The sequence below is a fragment of the Rattus norvegicus genome, chromosome X, assembly GCF_021556685.1.
Source record: "Rattus norvegicus strain SHRSP/BbbUtx chromosome X, alternate assembly SHRSP_T2T, whole genome shotgun sequence".
Taxonomy (NCBI): domain Eukaryota; kingdom Metazoa; phylum Chordata; class Mammalia; order Rodentia; family Muridae; genus Rattus; species Rattus norvegicus.
This window is the reverse complement of record NC_141554.1, coordinates 42,508,238-42,527,692: the sequence shown is the minus strand read 5'-3', so window position 1 is coordinate 42,527,692 and position 19,455 is coordinate 42,508,238. Positions and strand designations below refer to the sequence as shown.

Genomic DNA, 19,455 nt, shown 5'->3' with positions numbered 1-19,455 from the left:
CAAACTCAAACAGATGCACACACAAATATATATACAACAAGCCTAATACATCCTTGTCCGTGTTAATTTTACCAGCTCATCTCCTCTTGCTTCTCTGTGGGGACTTTAGTCCTGGGACCCATGGTCCCATGGATACCTTCATATATACTTGTCCCTGCTCAATCCTACCTCTTCACTCCTTTTCTCCTTTGTTTTCCTTCTTCATTTGTGTGTGTATATATATATGTGTTTGTGTTCATGCACACACTCACATGTGTACTTCAGAGTACAACCTCAGGTGTTAGTCATTGCTTTCTACCCTTTGCGAGATAGGATCTTTTCTCGTTCTCAAGCCTCACCCCACCCCCACCCCACCCACCCACCACTCCCCCGTCCATCTATCCCTGCATTTGCTGAGCTTAGCTGGCTCCCAGACTTCTGGGAAATCATCTGTTTCAACCTCTCATCTTACCTTAGGGGCAGAGTAATTGCCGATGTATATGCTACTGTGCCTGCTTTATGTAGACTCTCAGATTTTGAACTTAGGCCCTCATGCTTCTGTAGCAAGAATCTTAATTCACTGAACCATTTTCCCAGGGCACAGTCCTGCCTCTTAGGAGTATGGCTTTTTAGTTTCTTCAAGACCCAATAATGCTCCATGTCTGTACCCTGTAGACTCCCCTGTCCTACTTAGGACTATGACATGTACTTCTCATGCCTTGTGGACCTATAGTGGTCTGTATGTCTATTCCATGAGTCTTTCCAGCATAGTTTGTTCCCACTTTGGCCCTCCTCATCCTCCTAGCAGAGTAAGCATCAGACAGATGTTTGGGGGAATAAATTTGTTCCTGGTATATTTTGACTTCAGGCCATGGTGACTTTCAAAAGCTGTGAGATGGACTATTTCTGTTGCTTTGATAGGAACAACTGTTCAGCTCTCTCATGTCATAATGAGGATCAGCCCTTGAAATAACCTTATTTAGGACTCATCTCCCTAACAGGGCTAAAGCATTGGCTTTGGGGGGAAATATGGAAGACTCATAAGCTGATATACAAAGAAACTTTCCTTAGCTTACAGACTTATTCCCATCCCATATGTGGACTTCTTCCAGCCCATATTCTGAGAGTCACTTACATCATAATGCTCCTAGTGTTGGGGCGGGGCATGACCACCCAGAAGCTATCTAATTTTACAGACTTGTGCCCCAGTGCCAGCCTTCAGGCTGCCAGATTTCAACTTGACACCATGTGCCTGTCAACAACCTGGCTAGTGCCTCAGCCCCAAGGCCAGAGAACCTTTTTGTCAAGGTTAAAAGTAGCTGACCTTTGACAAGAAGCATTGGCTCTGTTCTGTGTTCCTTAAAAGGGAAGCAGCCAGTTTGCTGGTACTTAATTGGGCCATGGGGCAGGAACAGGCCTGTATTGCATCCTGTGGAGACAGCAGGAGGGTTTGTGGCTAGAAGTACATTGGCAAAGGGTCATTATTAAAATAGCCATCTTAGAAAATATGTACAGAACAGAGGGACATCCAGTCTGCTGGCCAGTTTATACCACAGCCCATGTGGCTGGACAGCTCACGGGGTCTCACTACCTAACCTCCCTTTGGCTCCCTGCACAGGCGGCCGTGCCATTCTCCTCTCCTTAATGTGTGAGCAGCAAGAAAGTGAATGGAATGAAAAGGACACACACTGATTATTAAATGTCTGGATTTGTGTTTTTAATGTAGGGGTGACAGTTCAAAGATTGACTTGGCAGGCAGCACGCTCTCTGGCATCTTGGATAAGGACCTCTCAGACCGCAGCAATGATATTGGTGAGTGAAGACTTAACTTGTTCTGCTTCTCTTTGCGTTGTTAGGAAAGAACTACAGGGCCTGGCTTACCTCGGTGAGCAATGCGATAGGCTCTATTGTGGCCACTGAAATGCTAGACTCTGCCTCTGCTGGGTTTTAAGTGTCACTGTTTCACAAGGAAAGTAAATGATTTGATTTCTACCTGAAAAAAACGAAGTGCCTGGTTTTAGCCTCCCTGGCCTTAGCCAAATTCCTTAGAAGTGCTAGTGAAGAGGAAGGATGAATGGAAGTGTTTGCAGAAGTAGGCACAGACACATAGTTTGTGTTTTCCAGCTTAGAAAAGGGTGCAAATGCAAAATGTCAGGGTTCACTGTAGAAGTGGCACTAAGTACTTTGACTTTAAGTTAAAATGTGCTTTTTGTGTATGGTAATTGCCACTTACCACAAAACAGGAAGAACTTGCTTTCCCAAGGTCAAACCAGCACTGTGTGATAGATGAGGGTGGGGAGTGCTAAGGTCACTCAAAGTAAACAAAATCAAAGGTCCTTTGGGGGGTATGTCTGGATGGATATGAGGCGGCTGGAAGTGTGATCTTCATAATAACCCTTTTAGGATGCTAAGTCTCAAGTCCAGATTTTTTTTCAAGTGCAGTGTCTTTTTATGAACCTATCGTCATAAGGTAGCATTCTCCTGAATTCTACTTTGGAGGGTTACATTTTGAAATTGCCCTTATTTTAATTAATGTTTGGTTGTGAGTTCATTACAGATTCACAGTCCAATTTTTGGAAATGATACGTATTTTCCTTCTGCACATCCCATGGTAACATCTATTAAAATTAGAGTGCTGTTTGGATATTGATGTATTGCATCTCACTAGTCTTATTCAACTTTGCCCAGTTTTACTGGCATGTGTATATGTGTAAGTCTCTACAATTTTATTCTCTGTGTATCTGCTAACATAGTCAAGATTCATAATCTCTGTCACTACCAGGATGCTTTGTGTTACATATTTCATTTTTTTTCTTTCCTTTGTTTTTGTTTTGTTTTCTTTGTTTTGTTTCAGCCCTTTTGGTTTTTGCTTTGCTTTTTAGACTGGGTCCTTTATAGAGTCCCAGCATTCTAGTTTTCCTTTCCACTTGCTATGGTAAAATAGCAAGTTGCTATGGTAAAATAGCAAGTTGCTATGGTAAAATAGCAAGTTGCTATGGTAAAATAACAAGTTGCTATGGTAAAATAGCAAGTTGCTATGGTAAAATAGTTGCCAGGGCAAAAAAGGCAACTTAGGGGAGAAAGGTTCTAAGACTAGGTCACAATGCCAGGCTACAGTCCATCATTGTGAGGAAATCAAGGCAGCAGGGAGCTTGAAGCAGCCAATTATATCCACTAATAAGAGCAAAGAGAATAAATGTAGCTTGTGTTCTCCACTAGAATACAGTTCAAAGGTCTCCTGCCTGGGGGATGGGTGCCATCTACGATGGGTGAATTTTGCTACCTCAGTGTAATCAAGATAATCCTCCATTGATATGTCCATCAGACAAGCTGATCTAAACAATCCCTCATTAAGACACTCTTCTCAAGAGATTCTAGACTTTTTCCCATTGATAATCACAACTAACCATCACACTGGGGTAGCCTAGAACTTATTATAGTAGTATAATACTATAATATATTAGTAAGTGTAATATTATTGTCTCAAACTCACAATACTCCTGCCTTCACCTTCCAAATCCTAGGATACAGGCTACCATGTCAGACAGTGTTGTTCATTTCTAGCCACACCCACTTTCCTCTAATCCACTCACTCCCAACCTCTGGCAGTTATAAGTGGGATTGATTTGACATAGAAGATATATTTCCATAATCATCTGTGTTAGCCACTTAATTTAGAAACAAATGCCCAACAGTTGGCAGGCCTTACAAGAGCAGCAGAATGCCTGACATGAGCTTCTTGATGTGACCCCCAAGGTTGGATGCTGTTTTTTGCTTTTGTTTTTTGTTTCCTGAATCTGATAATAGGATCAAATCTTTGCAAGCTGCTGACCTAAACCTTTTGGCCTTGTGAGGCCTTGTGTGTAGGCTACTTGATTGTGACTGTAAATACCAAAAATACATTCGCTTCTTCCAGGAGTGGGTGTCTATCCTCATCCAGCCTTTGAGGATCTGTCATGAAGCATAATCTAACATTTAAAAAAGGGTAGCTCTGGGTTTTCATTGGGTAAAAGAGCAGGAAAGAGCAGAGCAGTGAATACTGATTGGAAGGCTAGACTACATTATGGTCCTCCCACTGGGCTTTGGTATTCAGTCTGTGTTTTCAGCCAGAACAACTGAATTGGGGAATCCAGGTAAAGGTCTTGTGTGGGACCTCACACAGGAAGATAAGGTATTTTTCTTTCTCTAGCATACATAGGGCTAAGTATCTGGCTTTTCTAAGAGCACTGGCCTTTGACCTTGCTTTCATTGGATTTGGAGTTGTCTAGCATAGCTATTGCAGATGTATGACCAGGACGTTTTCTAATCTGACCAACTAGTTGAGAAATATTGGGGGCAGGGATAGGAGAAGAATTCCTCCAAGGGCTTTCCATAGTGTGGAAACTAAGTCCCAGTCGTATTCAGAAACCTAGAGAGATGGTGCTGAGGGGTTTTCATTCATTTTGCCAAGAAGACATTAATCCCAGAAGAGTATCATTGCACAAGTTTAACTGCTACTGGGAAGCAGTTATCAACCAGGAAATACTGGAATATCTGCTACCCAAATGCCCTTCCATACATGTCTGCTTCTGTGCATTTAGAAGACACTGGATAACAAATGACATGACCCTAGAGGTGTGAGTAACAACTAAGTAATAGAACATAATACCGATCAGGATGTTCCTTTGGGGCAGTTGGCTGGGACAAGCTCTACAAAAGAGCACAGTTATCAGTATCTTGACTTTGCTTAGGCAGAGGTGGGGCAGGCAAGGGAATCACATGGGGAAGTGCTGAAAGCTTAGCTAGAACAGCCTGACTGTAGTCGAATGTTTGTGCCAAGTAGAGAAATTGACTTGGAAATATAAGTAGGGATCAAATTGAGTTTAAGGGGGGGGGGATGGATTTCTAATTTATTCTAGAGATAGTGGAAGCCATTGATGGGAGCACTGAAGTGATGTATCAAACTTCAAAATTAGTATACTAAATGCTGTAGAGCTTGATGGGACCAATCAGATAAAGGAATGCTAGATGTCAATAATTTGGATGGGTTTAGTTAAGTACATCAATTTTGTGATTTATCCAAATGCCCCATGTCAGTGCTGGATGGAGTCTGAGAGTGGAGGTTCAAGAATTTAGAGAAACCGAGGAATTGGAGGTAGAGGTTGAGTTTCACATAAACACTGCTGGGAAAGTGAATGGAGGATTGCTGGCTATACGCTGGAACTCTTGGTTCTGGCCCCGGTAACTTCCCTTGCTTAGTTATCAACTCAATTGACTTCCTTACCTTGGCTTCCAGAATTATGCCAAAATACTTGGTGATCAGCAAAAAGATAGAAATATTTATATTAATATTGTTTGCTTAGAGGTGTCTTCTGGGCTCGGAAGATAAAGTCAAATTTTACTATAAAAAAAAAGATCAAAAATTTTAAAGGAGGTGCTAGAGAAATGACTCTGGGTAAAGAGGACAGGAGAATCCCGTGAAGTTGAAGCTGATCTTGTAGATACAAACCTCAAAGAGACTGTGCCTAAAACAAAGTGGACAGCAAGAACCAGCACCCAAGGTTGTCCTGTAACCTTCCTATGTGCACCATGTCATATGCAGTGCGTGCACTCACCTAAATACTCCTGCATGTATGCATGTGCATGCACACTTCACACATACCACCTTGACTCACCACCAAGAGATTTAAAAGGGGCGAGATGCACCGAGGAGTGAAGACCATGCCCTGTCAAAACCCACATTCAAGGAGGAAAAAAAGGATCTTCTCACAGAAGTCAAAGGAGAAGCAGATTTTTAAGCAGAATGTCTTTAAACCAAAAGGCAGAAATACCCTTTACAGGTGGATTGGTCAAGGAGAAAAGGGTATTGGAGAAGGGGTGACTCTCTCTGGTACTGCTTTTGTTGGATTCCATTGCTTTGAATGAAGGAGGACATTATTTGTACCAGAATGTTTTTTTGTATTTTTGTTTTTTTGTTTTTTTGTTTTTTTTTGTTAGCGATTCAAACAGTTGAAGCTGTCCGAATGTGGGCTGCAGTGACTAGCTTAACGCAGCCCCGAACATCATTAGGAACCATCAGTGTTCTCTATAAATAAATCTGTTTCCTCTTAATAAAGCTGTAATTTAAAATTATTATAATATTAAATTAGAGAACATGGCTTTTTCAGATCTTGTGTGGGCAGCTCTCAGCATCTGTCAGCCAACGATAATTTAGAATGAAATCAATTGGTCCAAAACTAAGCTGTTGATGTCAGATTGAGATATTGTTTGTATCAAACTCTGCAGCCATTTTTTCAAATAGCATAATAGAAAATATGGAAGAGCTCCAACACAGGCTTGTGCATGAATAGAAACGAAAATTAAATTGTCCAGTTGTCTCTTGGTGCTGGAAGAGTCTCTGTTCTGATTGAATGGGAGATTATAGGCCACGGAGTTAAGTACCATAACATTTACTTTTATTATTCCTTATATTGTAGCTCACATGGTGAGATTTATTGTTATAGTTCAATACAATCAGGAGATTTTCAGGTATTTTGCTTCTGAAGCACATAGCAATGGACCTCCACATACGAAGCCTATGAACTAAGGCACCGAGCTTCAATGAGTTGACTTGAAGCAATTATAACTCCTTCCTTCCCAGTCGCTTGGCATCTTTGTTTTTGTTCCATTCTGTTCGAGTCCACTTAAACTTCTGGTGGCCACTTCCTTATACCACCACCACCCACTTCACTTAAGGAAGGTGACATTTTCCTCTTGGTTTTGGGTTTAAGCCACCAAACACATCACATTGTAGTCAATTTGAGGGCCAAGAGTTGTGGACCTTCAAGTCAGCAGACTTGATTGAAAGGATTTGAACTAGCTTCAACTTATCCTCAGATTCTTCCTGGATGAATAGCTTGTGAATGCCTGGTAACTATGCTTCCTTTGAACCAGGGAATGGAAAAGTTCTTTCCCGTGTGTGTAGGAATACTGTTAAGAGCCAATCAATCTGGAGATCAGTTGGAAATGCTTGAAAACTCAATCATGGTGATATATAGCTCTGTAAATTTACTACAAATTATAGTTGTGTAATTAAAATGGATGGCCTTATGGTTTATAATTTATACTTCAGTAAAGCTGTTAAAAAGAAGAGTGAATTGATTTGCATTAAAATCCCAGTGGGTTTTTTTTTAAATTATAGGACCTGAGTTTAATCTGAAGGACCGATGTTTTAAAATATGTGGTGCCTTGTGCTTGTAATTTCAGCACAAGGGAGGTAGAGACAGGGGGATGGATCCCCCTGGTTCTCTGGCTAGCCAACCTAGTCTTTTCAGTGAGCTCCAGGCCAGTAAGAGTTCCTGTCTCCAAAACATTAAAAGCGAGGCAGATCCCAAAGAACAGCACCCAAGATCGTCCTCTGGTCTCTACATACATGTGCATATACACACACATGAACACAGACATATGTACAAAAACACATATATACTACTCATGTGTGTAAGTATGGTGTTAGAAATGTCCTTCTTCCATACTTTTAAAAGTAACTGACCAGGTAGAACAATCCCAACAATGCTGTCCTGGTGCTTCTTCTGACTTATTTGTCAACCAATCTGTTATACATAGAACTATGTTTTCAAGCTTTCTCAAAATTTCCCTAAATCCCCATACAGAGTTTGTGGGGGTAAGCCATCCTCTTAGACTGTGAAATATGCACATTTTTCACAGGAAATAAAGCATGTCCAGACTGTCCCTCATTCCTTTCTGAGGTGTAGTTGCAGGTGATTGCCTTTAGGGGAATGTAGCTCTCCATGTAAACGTGTTGCTACACTTGTTCCTCCAGGACAGATGAAGGGTAGATCCTTCCTTTCTTGCTCTCCCTTCTACCTAGTGTTGAAATTACAGCAGTGGGAGCTAGCAAGCAGGAGGAGGGAAGGAACTGGCAGGTGCTGGGTGCCTGCCACCTGTCTTATATATTTTCCTCATCAACATCCCTGAGGGAACAATATGATGATTATGTGGTTTCAGAGCAAAGAAATCGTGAATAGAGATGCCAAGTATTTTGGCAAAGTTAACTAGCTGGCTAGGAAGAAGTAGCTGGGAGCCCAAATGTCTATGAAACTGATCTATACCAATGATCAAAATGGTGCTGTCCAAAGGACAGTTTACTGGTAGTTGTGTCTAAGGATGTTTTTGTCATGTCACAGGAGTGGAAGGGATTCTTTAGTGAATAAGGGTTAGGGATGCCAATGAATATCCTACAGTATATAGGAAAGCCACATAAATGACCAAGAATGACCCAATCTCCTCACATATCAATATCACAGAGATCAGCTCAAGAAGCTGATTGGTAAACTGGGAACTGGATTAAGGATGCAGCCCCCCACCCCACCCCCACACATACATATCGCAAATATAACGTTGTGTTTCTTAGAGTTTCCTAATTTTCCTGAGAATCTCCATAAAATGTATTCTAAAGGCAATTTCAGAGCTTTTGGAAGCTGATGACTATATACACAAAAAAATAAATAAATGTTGGAATAATGCATTTAAACACCAACCAGTAATATGGTTATAAGGGATGGGAGAGAGGAAGATAGAAGGTAAGTGGGGAGGGAGGGAGAGAGAAAGATACAGAGAAGGAGAGACAGAGACAGAGAGAGCACTCGTGTGTGCCCCCCCCATGCTTGTGACAAATTATGTACCCTAGAAAAAGTGATACAAGTTACACCTTGTTTTTACATAGAGAGAAAACGTCATTTTGAGATTGGATATTATCTGTTGATTTACTAGCTGGTGTCTAAAATATTCAATAAAACAGACATCAAATTTAGTCAATACTAGATTCTAAATCTCTATAGTAACTGTGCAAGGCATACATAAAGCAAATTAATGTGTGCCTTGTTTCTAATGTGAGCCAGTAACAGTAAAGATCTGTAACTGGAACCAGTAGTTAATAGCCCTTTAAAGGACCAAGTGGAGCTCCATCATTGGTTTACTTCCTGTAGGACTCAAAGATGGCTTTTGAAATGAGTGCTGGCGGTCAGGTTGACCTGGTTTATTCCATGACACCCTATGTTATAAGCTGGAAGGGGATGCACTTGGGAAAGGCTCACAGTGAGGCAAGGAGAGGAGCAGGCCTAGATGTTCTTTGGAATTAAACAGATCTTCTGAGGCACCAGGCAGCAATGAAAATGCTTAAGAGGACTGTGTGGGCTAAGGGGAAATCTAGCAGACATAGGCAGTACAGACTCTTGCTTCGTGGAATAAAATGTTTGACCTTCAGACCAACCTTAGAATTCTTCTACAGGTATTTCTATCACGTCTCTTATTTATTCACTTTACATCCCGATGGACGGCCCCCACTCCCGGTCTCCTCCCAACAAAGCTGCCTCCCCATTCCATCCTCCTCTTCTTGTGGGGGATATGGAGCCTGAAGTAGCTATTTCCTGTAGCCAAGCAGAATAAAGGATCACAGTAGAGGGATAAAGACACTGACCCACCCATAAAACCTTTGACCTAAAATGTGAGTAGTATTTTATTGTTTTTAGGCTGGCACTGGTTTTCCTTTTTTATTAGCAAATTTCATACATGTGTACAGCATTCCATCATTTTTCACCCCTAAGCTTGGAAAAGATTCACAGTGTCTATTTGCCATATTGGACTTGCAGATAGACCAAGAATTCCTCTCCAGTATTTCTACCACTTCTCATGTGTAGACAGGCTATTCCTAGTCTATAACACGCCTGATGCCGTAAGTGTCTCTGTCTTTGCTGTCCTCTCATCCTCATTACACATTTGGGGGCACAAAGAAGTCTTTTACTTCTATCATAACCTTTGCTACATCCACGGAAGCCATAGAGCTGAAGATGTATGTGAGAGCAAGCAGGGGAGAGGTGTATCACTCAGCTCTCAGACTGCATGTAGCATTTATTTGACTTGAAGCAACTCCACCCTCTACCTACTGGTTGTGGGTTCATAGATTGGGAGAGACTGACTCTGGCTTTCATTTTGCATATACATATCTAAAGGGATATGTGGCCTGAGGAGCAAATGGGTTTGTGCATGAAATTGGTGGAATAGTTGAAAATGGATTTAGAATATGCATTCTCTTGGCAGCTGTGTCATGTGAGCCTCACGCCTGGATTATAAACACAAACAAAGCAGCTAATCTGTCCCATCCTTATAGATTCTGCAGATGCAGATGCTAATCGCTGCTCATTTTTCCATTGGTGGCTCAGCTGCCACAGGTGTTTATTTGAGCTCCAAAATTGGCCCCTGTTTGTAACTTGCACAGATTTTTTTCCATAGCTATCAAATGGCTGCTATGTGGGGAGAGATTTGCTTCTGCCCACCATATCTTATGATGTTGTTTCATTGCAGAGAAAGCATCTGCAGTCCTTTGGGCTTGGTATTTTCCCATCTAAGCCTTGTAAAACCAAGGGAAGGAGATTAGACTGCCAGCCTTGCTCTTAGATCCATGTCCTCAAATCCTATTCCTTCATTAATAGCATAGGAAAACAAAATTCTGCCTGTGTGGTATAATCACACAGCCTCTCATTATGAGAGGATAACCCCGTGAAGCTAATGGCTCAAATAATTCATTCCTATTCTCCTCCCCTGTCCCCTCCTCTTCCCTCTCTTCCTTCCTTTCTGTCTGTCCTCTACCCTCCCCTTTTCTCTCTGGAAAACATGACCATTAAGGTTATTTGTCAGTTTAAACAACCACTTATTGAACACTCATCCACAAGCCAGGAATGATGCTAGGCCAGTGAAAACAGATAAAAGCCACAATAAGTCAACACAGAAAGTCAGTGCAGGGTGCTAAATACTGAGATGGGAGTCGTGTATAAGTGGGAGAGAGCAGCTAATGCAGGTTTTGAGGTGCAGTGTGACCAATTAAAAAGAGACCAAGTCATTGGTATTGAACCTCCACAACACAGAAGGAGGGAGCTAGGCAGAGAATCCTAGGTCGTTTGTACATTTCTCTCTGGTAGCAACATGTAGAAATGGCAGAGGACTTAAAGTGAAAGATGCATTTACCAGAATTCCAGGCCAGAGTTCAGCAGCCTAATGATAAGTAGAGGATATGCAGATAGAATGGCTTCTAGAGATACCTGGAGATGGTGATGTGACCACTTTAAACTTGGCAGACTTCCATTGTCAAGTGGGGAGCAACTTGAGCAGGAGCGGTAGTGGGTAAACAGAGCCCATGTAAGGGCTACACAGCTCTATTAGTGACAGCTGACCTGTCTCCAACTTTTGACTATTTTCCCTGTTTTCCAGTGGATGTGCTTTTAGGTCACCTGTGGTCACTGGGACCATTCCTCTCATCCATGGAAAACAAGGCTGCATGTTCTAATTGAGCTAAATAGGGCATGACTGAAGTTCATGGAAAATGGGCAGTTCCTGGTGCCACGAAAAGGCTCGGGCCTTGCCAAGCTGACTCCATCGTATCCAATATGAATCACCCGAGTATGTCCACAGAGGGTTCCTCTTCCAGTTGTCTCAAAAGCCAAGAGCCTCTTACCCTTATTAAACTTAAAAAACAACCTCAGTGCTAGGCAGCTTAATCGTTTTGGATTAGCTTATGGGCATTTAAAACCTTTTTTTCATTAGGAGGAAAAATTTCTCAGCTAGGCTGAGAAAGCACATATCAAGTTTCAGCTTGATTCACTTCAAAACCACCATGAAAATTGGGACATTTTCTTCACACCACAATGAGTTAGTCATGGAAATTCTTCCTTAATCACAGCTACCATGGCCACAGTCATGAGGAGCATACCCTAGGCCACTGAGAATTTACGTGACAATATTGAAGAGTGTGTCCCCTTCCCCATCAGAAAGCAGAAGTGTGTGGCAATTCTCAGTCTGTGGAAACACACGAAGAGAACCTGAGGTTCCCTTTGCAGCAAGCAACCTCATCTTTGGGCTATCTTTGTGGTGGTTTGGTTCAGTTAGTATTCATAAGAATGTTCTTTATAAGCTAAAACTAGAAAATTAAACTTGGCTGAAATATGTATTAAGAGGCTAAAAGTGGTTCCCCATGAGGGACTCTGACCCTCCTCTTACTGATGAGTGACATAAACGAGGCAGACTTCTTGGCCATCTGTCATGGAGATGCTTGCTGAGTGTGGCTAGGCTCCAACATGCTTAGGTCTTTTTAGTACAAACCTTAGCCAATAGAGCTAAGGGAGCCAGCCAAGCTCTTTTCCCTGCTGCCATGGCACAGAACACTGCCTTCTGCCTTGCAGCTGCCACACTGTATCCCACTACTCCAAGGTAGGAGTATTCCTTGAGATAGTTAATTCATTCATTTGCTCCTTCTAACCTTAACAGAATATCAAGCATGTCCCCCCACCCCTAGGAATGAGGTCAACTTTGAGGATAAGGTCTTGCTTTCCTGTATCTCACAGTCCAAATGCAGGCAGTGGACGCTATGCTTCCAAGTCACTCTAAGAACATTAGAGCCTGTTACATGAACTTTTCCCTGGGAAACATTAAAAAATGTACCCTCCCTTAGATAGGGCATCAAAGGCAGAGCAGAGTATGAATCTGATAAAGTTCAATTTGGGACTAATGGATTTATGCAGCATGGACAAGGGAGGGGTCACTTATAGGAGCATGGATGATCCTATAGAACCCATGCTACCCAAATAAGTACCTCACCCTCTATAGTTGCGTAGATGGATCCCTCCTTAATTAATCTTCTGCTCTGTACATACTCTAGTACTTCCAGACATGGGTCATATGTTATTAGGGGAAGAATCCCATACAGTGGGCTGGGATGTGTATGAGGGCATAGCTGGAATCTTGGATGAGTACCTATTGACTCTCTCTAATCCCTCCATCTATGAAGGGATGAGTTACTTTCTTAGCATGAGCTCTCTAGCATGGCCTCAAGTACCTGCAATAGAAATACACGTTTCCTAATATGACCTGTTCCATTCTGCACGCTGCACTGCTGCACCTCCACCTCCTGTTTCCAGCCCTAAGGGTGTCTGTCTGATCTGTTGTCAACTATTTGAGCCTGTAACCAAATGCTTTTGGCAAGAGCTTCAACATCTCTGTAGCTTTTGCTTGTCAGGCTAACACTCCTTCACCAGGTGCTAGAGGAGTCACTTTACTGATGACATTTACTCCCTACAACTTGCCTTGGCAGGCTGTGTACTCCCAGGGAATCCCCTGGAACAGCCCAGCATGGGAGGTAGAAACAGGAACCTCGATTAGCCTGCCAGATCACAGAATCTGTGATCTCTGACATCAGCTTGGTCTCCATGTGTATCTGTGTCCACCACCCCCCACTCTCTTTCCCTCTCCCTCCCTACCCATTCTCTCTCTACCTCCTTCTCTGGTCTCTCTCTCCTCTTCTCCCTGCTCCAGTTCTGATAAAAGAATGGTCTGCAGGAATTACCTCCAGCTATCCAGCAGAGAACTGGAGTCAGTTGGCCTTTAATTGTTCTTTAATCACTTCACCCTGCTCAGGTTTTGATCCAGAGCTTGTTTTGGTTTCCTGAACAGGGTGATGATATACATGGGGCAGCTCAGTCCCGGGAGCTCCCAGCCAGGGCCCTTGGCAATGGCTTGTTCCTTGGAACTTTCAACAGCTTTCTCTTCCACTCCCTCTCCTTGCTGTCTGCTCAGCATCTGCTCCTCGATTTTGTTTCCTTGCTCTGTTCCCTGAGGCTTCCTCTGCCCTTCATTGTGCCTTCTGCCCTCCACAGCCAGCCCTCACCCCTACCAGCAAACCACCCTGTCTGAGGCCCCATTCCCTTTTTCCAGAGCAGCCCAGCATCTGCTTGGCTAACCTGCTGGAGCATGGAGATAGAGTGCGTGCTGGGGGTGTTTATATGGAGTTTTTCTATAATAGCAGCAAATAGGAGAGGGAATGATTTGAAGATGAATTATCCAACACTAGAGAATAGAGTAAATGATGAATTGCAGTGCCACCAAAGATTATATAAAGTATGAAGAATTTTTAGAGACATGACATCCAAGGTTAAGTGAAATAAGCAGAGTACAATATGATATATAACACAAGTTATGATGTCTTATTTTCCAAAGGCATGGAGGAAAATATACTGAAATACTAACAGTGGTTGTCTCAATGTGGTGAGATTATCATTGACTTTCTTTTTTCTTTACTTACAATTTCATATAAAAATGTGTGTGAAACGGGTATTACTTTCGTATCTGGAGAAAAACGGATTTAAAAAGATGATTTGGTATGTTGATGTCACATAATGGCTTTTTTCACATCAATCCAACAATGTAATAGGGAATTTCTATTTCAGACAACACATACTTTGTAAAGTCTCCTGTAGAGCCCAGAGAGCCACCTGGTAAAATAATCAGATTATTTAAAGGGAGGCTCCCGAGAGGGTACAGCCTAGTCAGCCAGCTCTGGACAACTATGTCCCAGCAGTGTGGACCTGTGTCCTTCCCAAACCCAGCCTAGGATCCTCCTGGTTCCTTGCTGAGTCAGCTGGAGAAGTAAGACCTTTTATGAGCTCCTCTCAGGTCCTAGATGCTGATGGGCTCCTGACTGGCCTCAAAGCTCCACTGTAAGCTCTCTTTATGATCCTTGAATGTGTTGCTTTCATCATGGCAATAATGGAACCCAGTCCCTTCCCACTGCTCATTCCTCTGAGCCTCTCATTTCTATCACACTTGGTTTGGAAATCCCAGAAGGCTATAAAATACCAGAACCCTTTGTCGTGATCACTTACAGACTGTGTCAAAATCAAGGCAGAGACCTTCCTCCTGACACATGAGGACACATGTGACTTTCCATTTATCTGATTGTCCATCACTACGATAGAAGCACATTTGCCGGTGTCATCTTGCAACTCTTACCCTGTTTTGCACAAAGTAGTTGTTCAATAATAGGTGTCCAGGGTGATGGTGCACGTCAATAATCCCAGTGCTGCAGAGGCTCAGGCAGGAATATTTCAAGTCGAAAGCCAGAACATTTTTTTTAATTTGGTATGTTTAAGATGCTTAAATATTGAACGAATGAATGGACAGGAAGATGACTGCCAAAGATAATGTCATCACTGAATAAGCATTCCTGAAACAGAACAGTCAGGCTCAGTGATTTTTCCGAGCCTGATCTCCTTGCCTAGGATCCTTGTCTAACAGAGTGACACCTGATGGCATAACCACTGGGGCCCAAACAGAGGAGGCAGTTCTGACATCTTATCTTTTAGAATGAACAACAAGCATCATTCACATCGCCCTGGCTGTTGATCCTTGTGGTAACTGTCTTTTGTGTCGACACTTCAAGACTGTTCTGTCTACTAAAATGGTTAGATTTGGGAAAGAGAGAAAAATCCTTCTTTAATTCCTGTTCTGTAGATTTTGAAAGACATGAATGTGACTGTTGAAGGGGGAAAGACAAGAGCTGTTTTTCTCTTGCTTGCTAGCATACTAAGCTTGCTAAGCTGAGAGAAAATGGTTATTGCATTCCATTCAAGTCCTTTACTGAATGACCCAAGGGTATTAATGGCCTTTATGAAAGACAAAGCATACTCTAGATTGACAGGATGCTTAAGGGAATGAAGCACATATAACATAAGAGCCCTTTGTCTTTCTTATTTTATTCTTAAAAACCTATTTCATTTTGTTTTAGACCTAGAAGGTTTTGACTCCGTGATATCATCTACTGAAAAACTCAGCCACCCAACCACAAGCAGACCAAAAGCTACGGGAAGACGGCCTCCTTCTCAGTCGCTCACATCTGTAAGTATGTCTTTACTTCTCTACAGCTGAAAGGCAAAAATGATTGGAGATTCTGGCTAAGGACTCTTCTGCAAGCAGAGGATGGGAGATGCCCCAGAAGAGGGTATGGGAGGAAGCCACCAGATAAACTGCCAACTAAAATTACTTGGAGAATCTTTCGGAATCAGGCAGTATTGCTTTCTGTTTGTTCTTTGTGTTTCTGCCAGCAAGGTGGTGCTCCCTGTTTCCCACGCTCCTTCTGTCACTTTCTAAACCAGTTATTGTTTGAACCTGAAATGAAATTGGTAAGCAAAATATAGAAAAAGAGACTGAGCTTTGTTTGGTCTATTAAAAAGACAAAGCTTTACTCAATAAAGACCCGCCACTATGCACTGCAAGACCCTTCTATCTCCCTATATAAGTAGCCTTTATCTTCCCAAACCCCATTATCAGCATGCCCACAGAGAAACCCATGCAGACCTCCACGGTTTATCACCAATGGCTTATGCTCTAAGATCAAGAATCGACAAATGGGATCTCATAAAACTGCAAAGCTTCTGTAAGGCAAAGGACACTGTGGTTAGGACAAAACAGCAACCAACAGATTGGGAAAAGATCTTTACCAATCCTACAACAGATAGAGGCCTTATATCCAAAATATACAAAGAACTCAAGAAGTTAGACCGCAGGGAGACAAATAACCCTATTAAAAAATGGGGTTCAGAGCTAAACAAAGAATTCACAGCTGAGGAATGCCGAATGGCTGAGAAACACCTAAAGAAATGTTCAACATCTTTAGTCATAAGGGAAATGCAAATCAAAACAACCCTGAGATTTCACCTCACACCAGTGAGAATGGCTAAGATCAAAAACTCAGGTGACAGCAGATGCTGGCGAGGATGTGGAGAAAGAGGAACACTCCTCCATTGTTGGTGGGATTGCAGACTGGTACAACCATTCTGGAAATCAGTCTGGAGGTTCCTCAGAAAATTGGACATTGAACTGCCTGAGGATCCAGCTATACCTCTCTTGGGCATATACCCAAAAGATGCCCCAACATATAAAAAAGTCACATGCTCCACTATGTTCATCGCAGCCTTATTTATAATAGCCAGAAGCTGGAAAGAACCCAGATGCCCTTCAACAGAGGAATGGATACAGAAAATGTGGTACATCTACACAATGGAGTATAATTCAGCTATCAAAAACAATGACTTTATGAAATTCGTAGGCAAATGGAGGGAACTGGAAAATATCATCCTGAGTGAGCTAACCCAATCACAGAAAAACACACATGGTATGCACTCATTGATAAGTGGCTATTAGGCCAAATGCTTGAATTACCCTAGATGCACAGAACAAATGAAACTCAAGACAGATGATCAAAATGTGAATGCTTCACTCCTTCTTTAAAAGGGGAACAAGAATACCCTTGGCAGGGAATAAAGAGGCAAATATTAAAACAGACACAGAAGGAACACCCATTCAGAGCCTGCCCCACATGTGGCCCATACATATACAGCCATCCAATTAGACAAGATGGATGAAGCAAAGAAGTGCAGGCCGACAGGAGCCGGATGTAGATCGCTCCTGAGAGACAGCCAGAATACAGCAAATACAGAGGCGAATGCCAGCAGCAAACCACCGAACTGAGAATAGGACCCCCGTTGAAGGAATCAGAGAAAGAACTGGAAGAGCTTGAAGGGGCTCGAGACCCCATATGTACAACAATGCAAAGCAACCAGAGCTTCCAGGGACTAAGCCACTACCTAAAGACTATACATGGACTGACCCTGGACTCTGACCTCATAGGTAGCAATGAATATCCTAGGAAGAGCACCAGTGGAAGGGGAAGCCCTGGGTCCTGCTAAGACTGAACCCCCAGTGAACTAGATTGTTTGGGGGGAGGGCGACAAGGGGGGGCGGATGGGGAGGGGAACACCCATAAGGAAGGGGAGGGGGGAGGGGGATGTTTGCCCGGAAACCGGGAAAGGGAATAACACTCGAAATGTATATAAGAAACACTCAAGTTAATAAAAAAAAATACACGGTTTATAGGAGAGATCACTGAGAACACTCAGTGATAACCCACAGATGGTTGCTTTTATTTGGGTAGTTTTAAATAACTTTTTATTACAAACCTGCTATATCTGTTGTACCAAACTCGAGCAAAGTGATACAGAAGGGAGAAAGTAAATTTTCTGTAGTACTGCTACAAGAACAAAGGACTGTTGTAACCTCTTACTGTCTATCCTTCACTTCTTCAAAACTTTGATTTTTTTTTTGTTCAAAAATGGGATCATGTAATACACATTGCTTTGGAATAGCTGTACGCCATTCTCCCCAGTCATTACCAATTCTCGACATATTCAATGACTATCTACTGTTCTACAGTGTGAGCATATGAGAGCTTATCTAGTGATTGTACTATTATTGGGTTTTGATGATGATTCCAAGCCTTTGTTATAAGCCATACTGACATGAATGTGTGCAGAAAAAACAACAAAGCTTAATGTTTGTTACATTTAAGTTTCTGATTATGGGCCACTGGGAAGTGAATTGTTTCACCCTTGCCCTGAGTTGCAAACTTCCCCTCCATAAGGCTGATTCTCTTCCACAAGCAGAGTGTATGTGTTGTTCATCTGTCTCCTGATCATCTATCAGTCTGTCTGTCTCATTGCCTCATCCTTTGCAGTTCTAAGGCCTTATAATCTCCCTCCAGATATAGCAAGGGATTTAACCGTTTGCAGATTTCTCAGATTGCTTCCTTTTCACGTCATCACTAATCTCACCTGTGCTTTCATCATGGCGGAAGAGGGATGCCACTTCCTTTGAGCTCTTCTCTCCTGAGTCTGGAAGCATGACTTGAATTATCCCGTTTTTCTTCCTTGTGCGAACCATACCTAACTTTGTATTGATACATTTTTTTTGAGACAAAGACTTGAAGAAGTGGCTTCCTTAAATTCTTTTAGAATTCTTTGGCAACTTGCCTTTTATTTCTCCTGTGTTCACTCTACCCACCCCAACATTCACATATACATCCAACCTATCCACTTGCTTCTTGGTGTGTGCATTCCCACTATTCAATGCTACCACTTGTGTCTTCTCTATAAATTCTTCATCATTTTTGTTTTCCTTCCTAGTTTTCATAAATCTTTTAAGGTATAAGGGGCCTTGTGTCTTTCGAGCATTAAATATCGAGTGGTTCAGATTATCCCCCTTTGATTCATATATCTGTGTTGAGAGATTTGTGTATTATTTTGGAGACCAAATAATGGTAGCTCATCTTCACCCTACTTTTAAGCTACACAGTTGTTTATTTTCTTGGTCAACGTATGTTCATGGACATCTATTTCCTGGAGACAGGCACTGTGCTAGGTGCCAAGGATGCACGTGGTAATGAGAAGCCTTCAAGAAGCTTATTTTGGTGACTTAACGCCTGACATCTTGTGGAGAGTGGTTTTATTTGAACGTAAAACAGAATACCTTGGTGCTTTAATGATGTTTAGTGAACAGATTTTTTTTTTGTCTCTCATCCTTATCCATCCCCATTTGGATGTACACCCAGAATTTCTTGTTCACTCTTAAAAGTAGCACCTGTGGAGTTTTCATAACAAATGGGATTAGTTGGATAAGAACATATTCCTCAAAGGCTAGTGGGGGACTAATTGAAGAAACACTAGTTATGGTTCTCTGGCCTGGGTGCTTTCTTTCTAATTGAAGATTGTTATGTTTATAAACCCTAAAGAGCAAGCTCATGCAACATGGCTCGTAAAGAAGGAAACTTTTTGCATCTTGAAA

General features: G+C 42.2%; 1 protein-coding gene across 35 annotated transcripts in view; it reads left to right on the top strand.

Moving 5' to 3' along the window:
* The window catches only part of Sh3kbp1 (SH3 domain-containing kinase-binding protein 1), a 344,981-nt gene that overhangs the window by 312,287 nt on the left and 13,239 nt on the right, over positions 1-19,455 (top strand). For 26 of the 35 annotated variants that reach the window (XM_087600881.1, XM_087600876.1, XM_087600870.1 and 23 more), the window contains 2 exons: positions 1,706-1,791; positions 15,566-15,675. In XM_087600881.1, the coding sequence (XP_087457007.1) occupies positions 1,706-1,791; positions 15,566-15,675 (196 nt within the window). The other 9 variants (XM_087600907.1, XM_087600902.1, XM_087600904.1 and 6 more) reach the window with 5 other exon arrangements.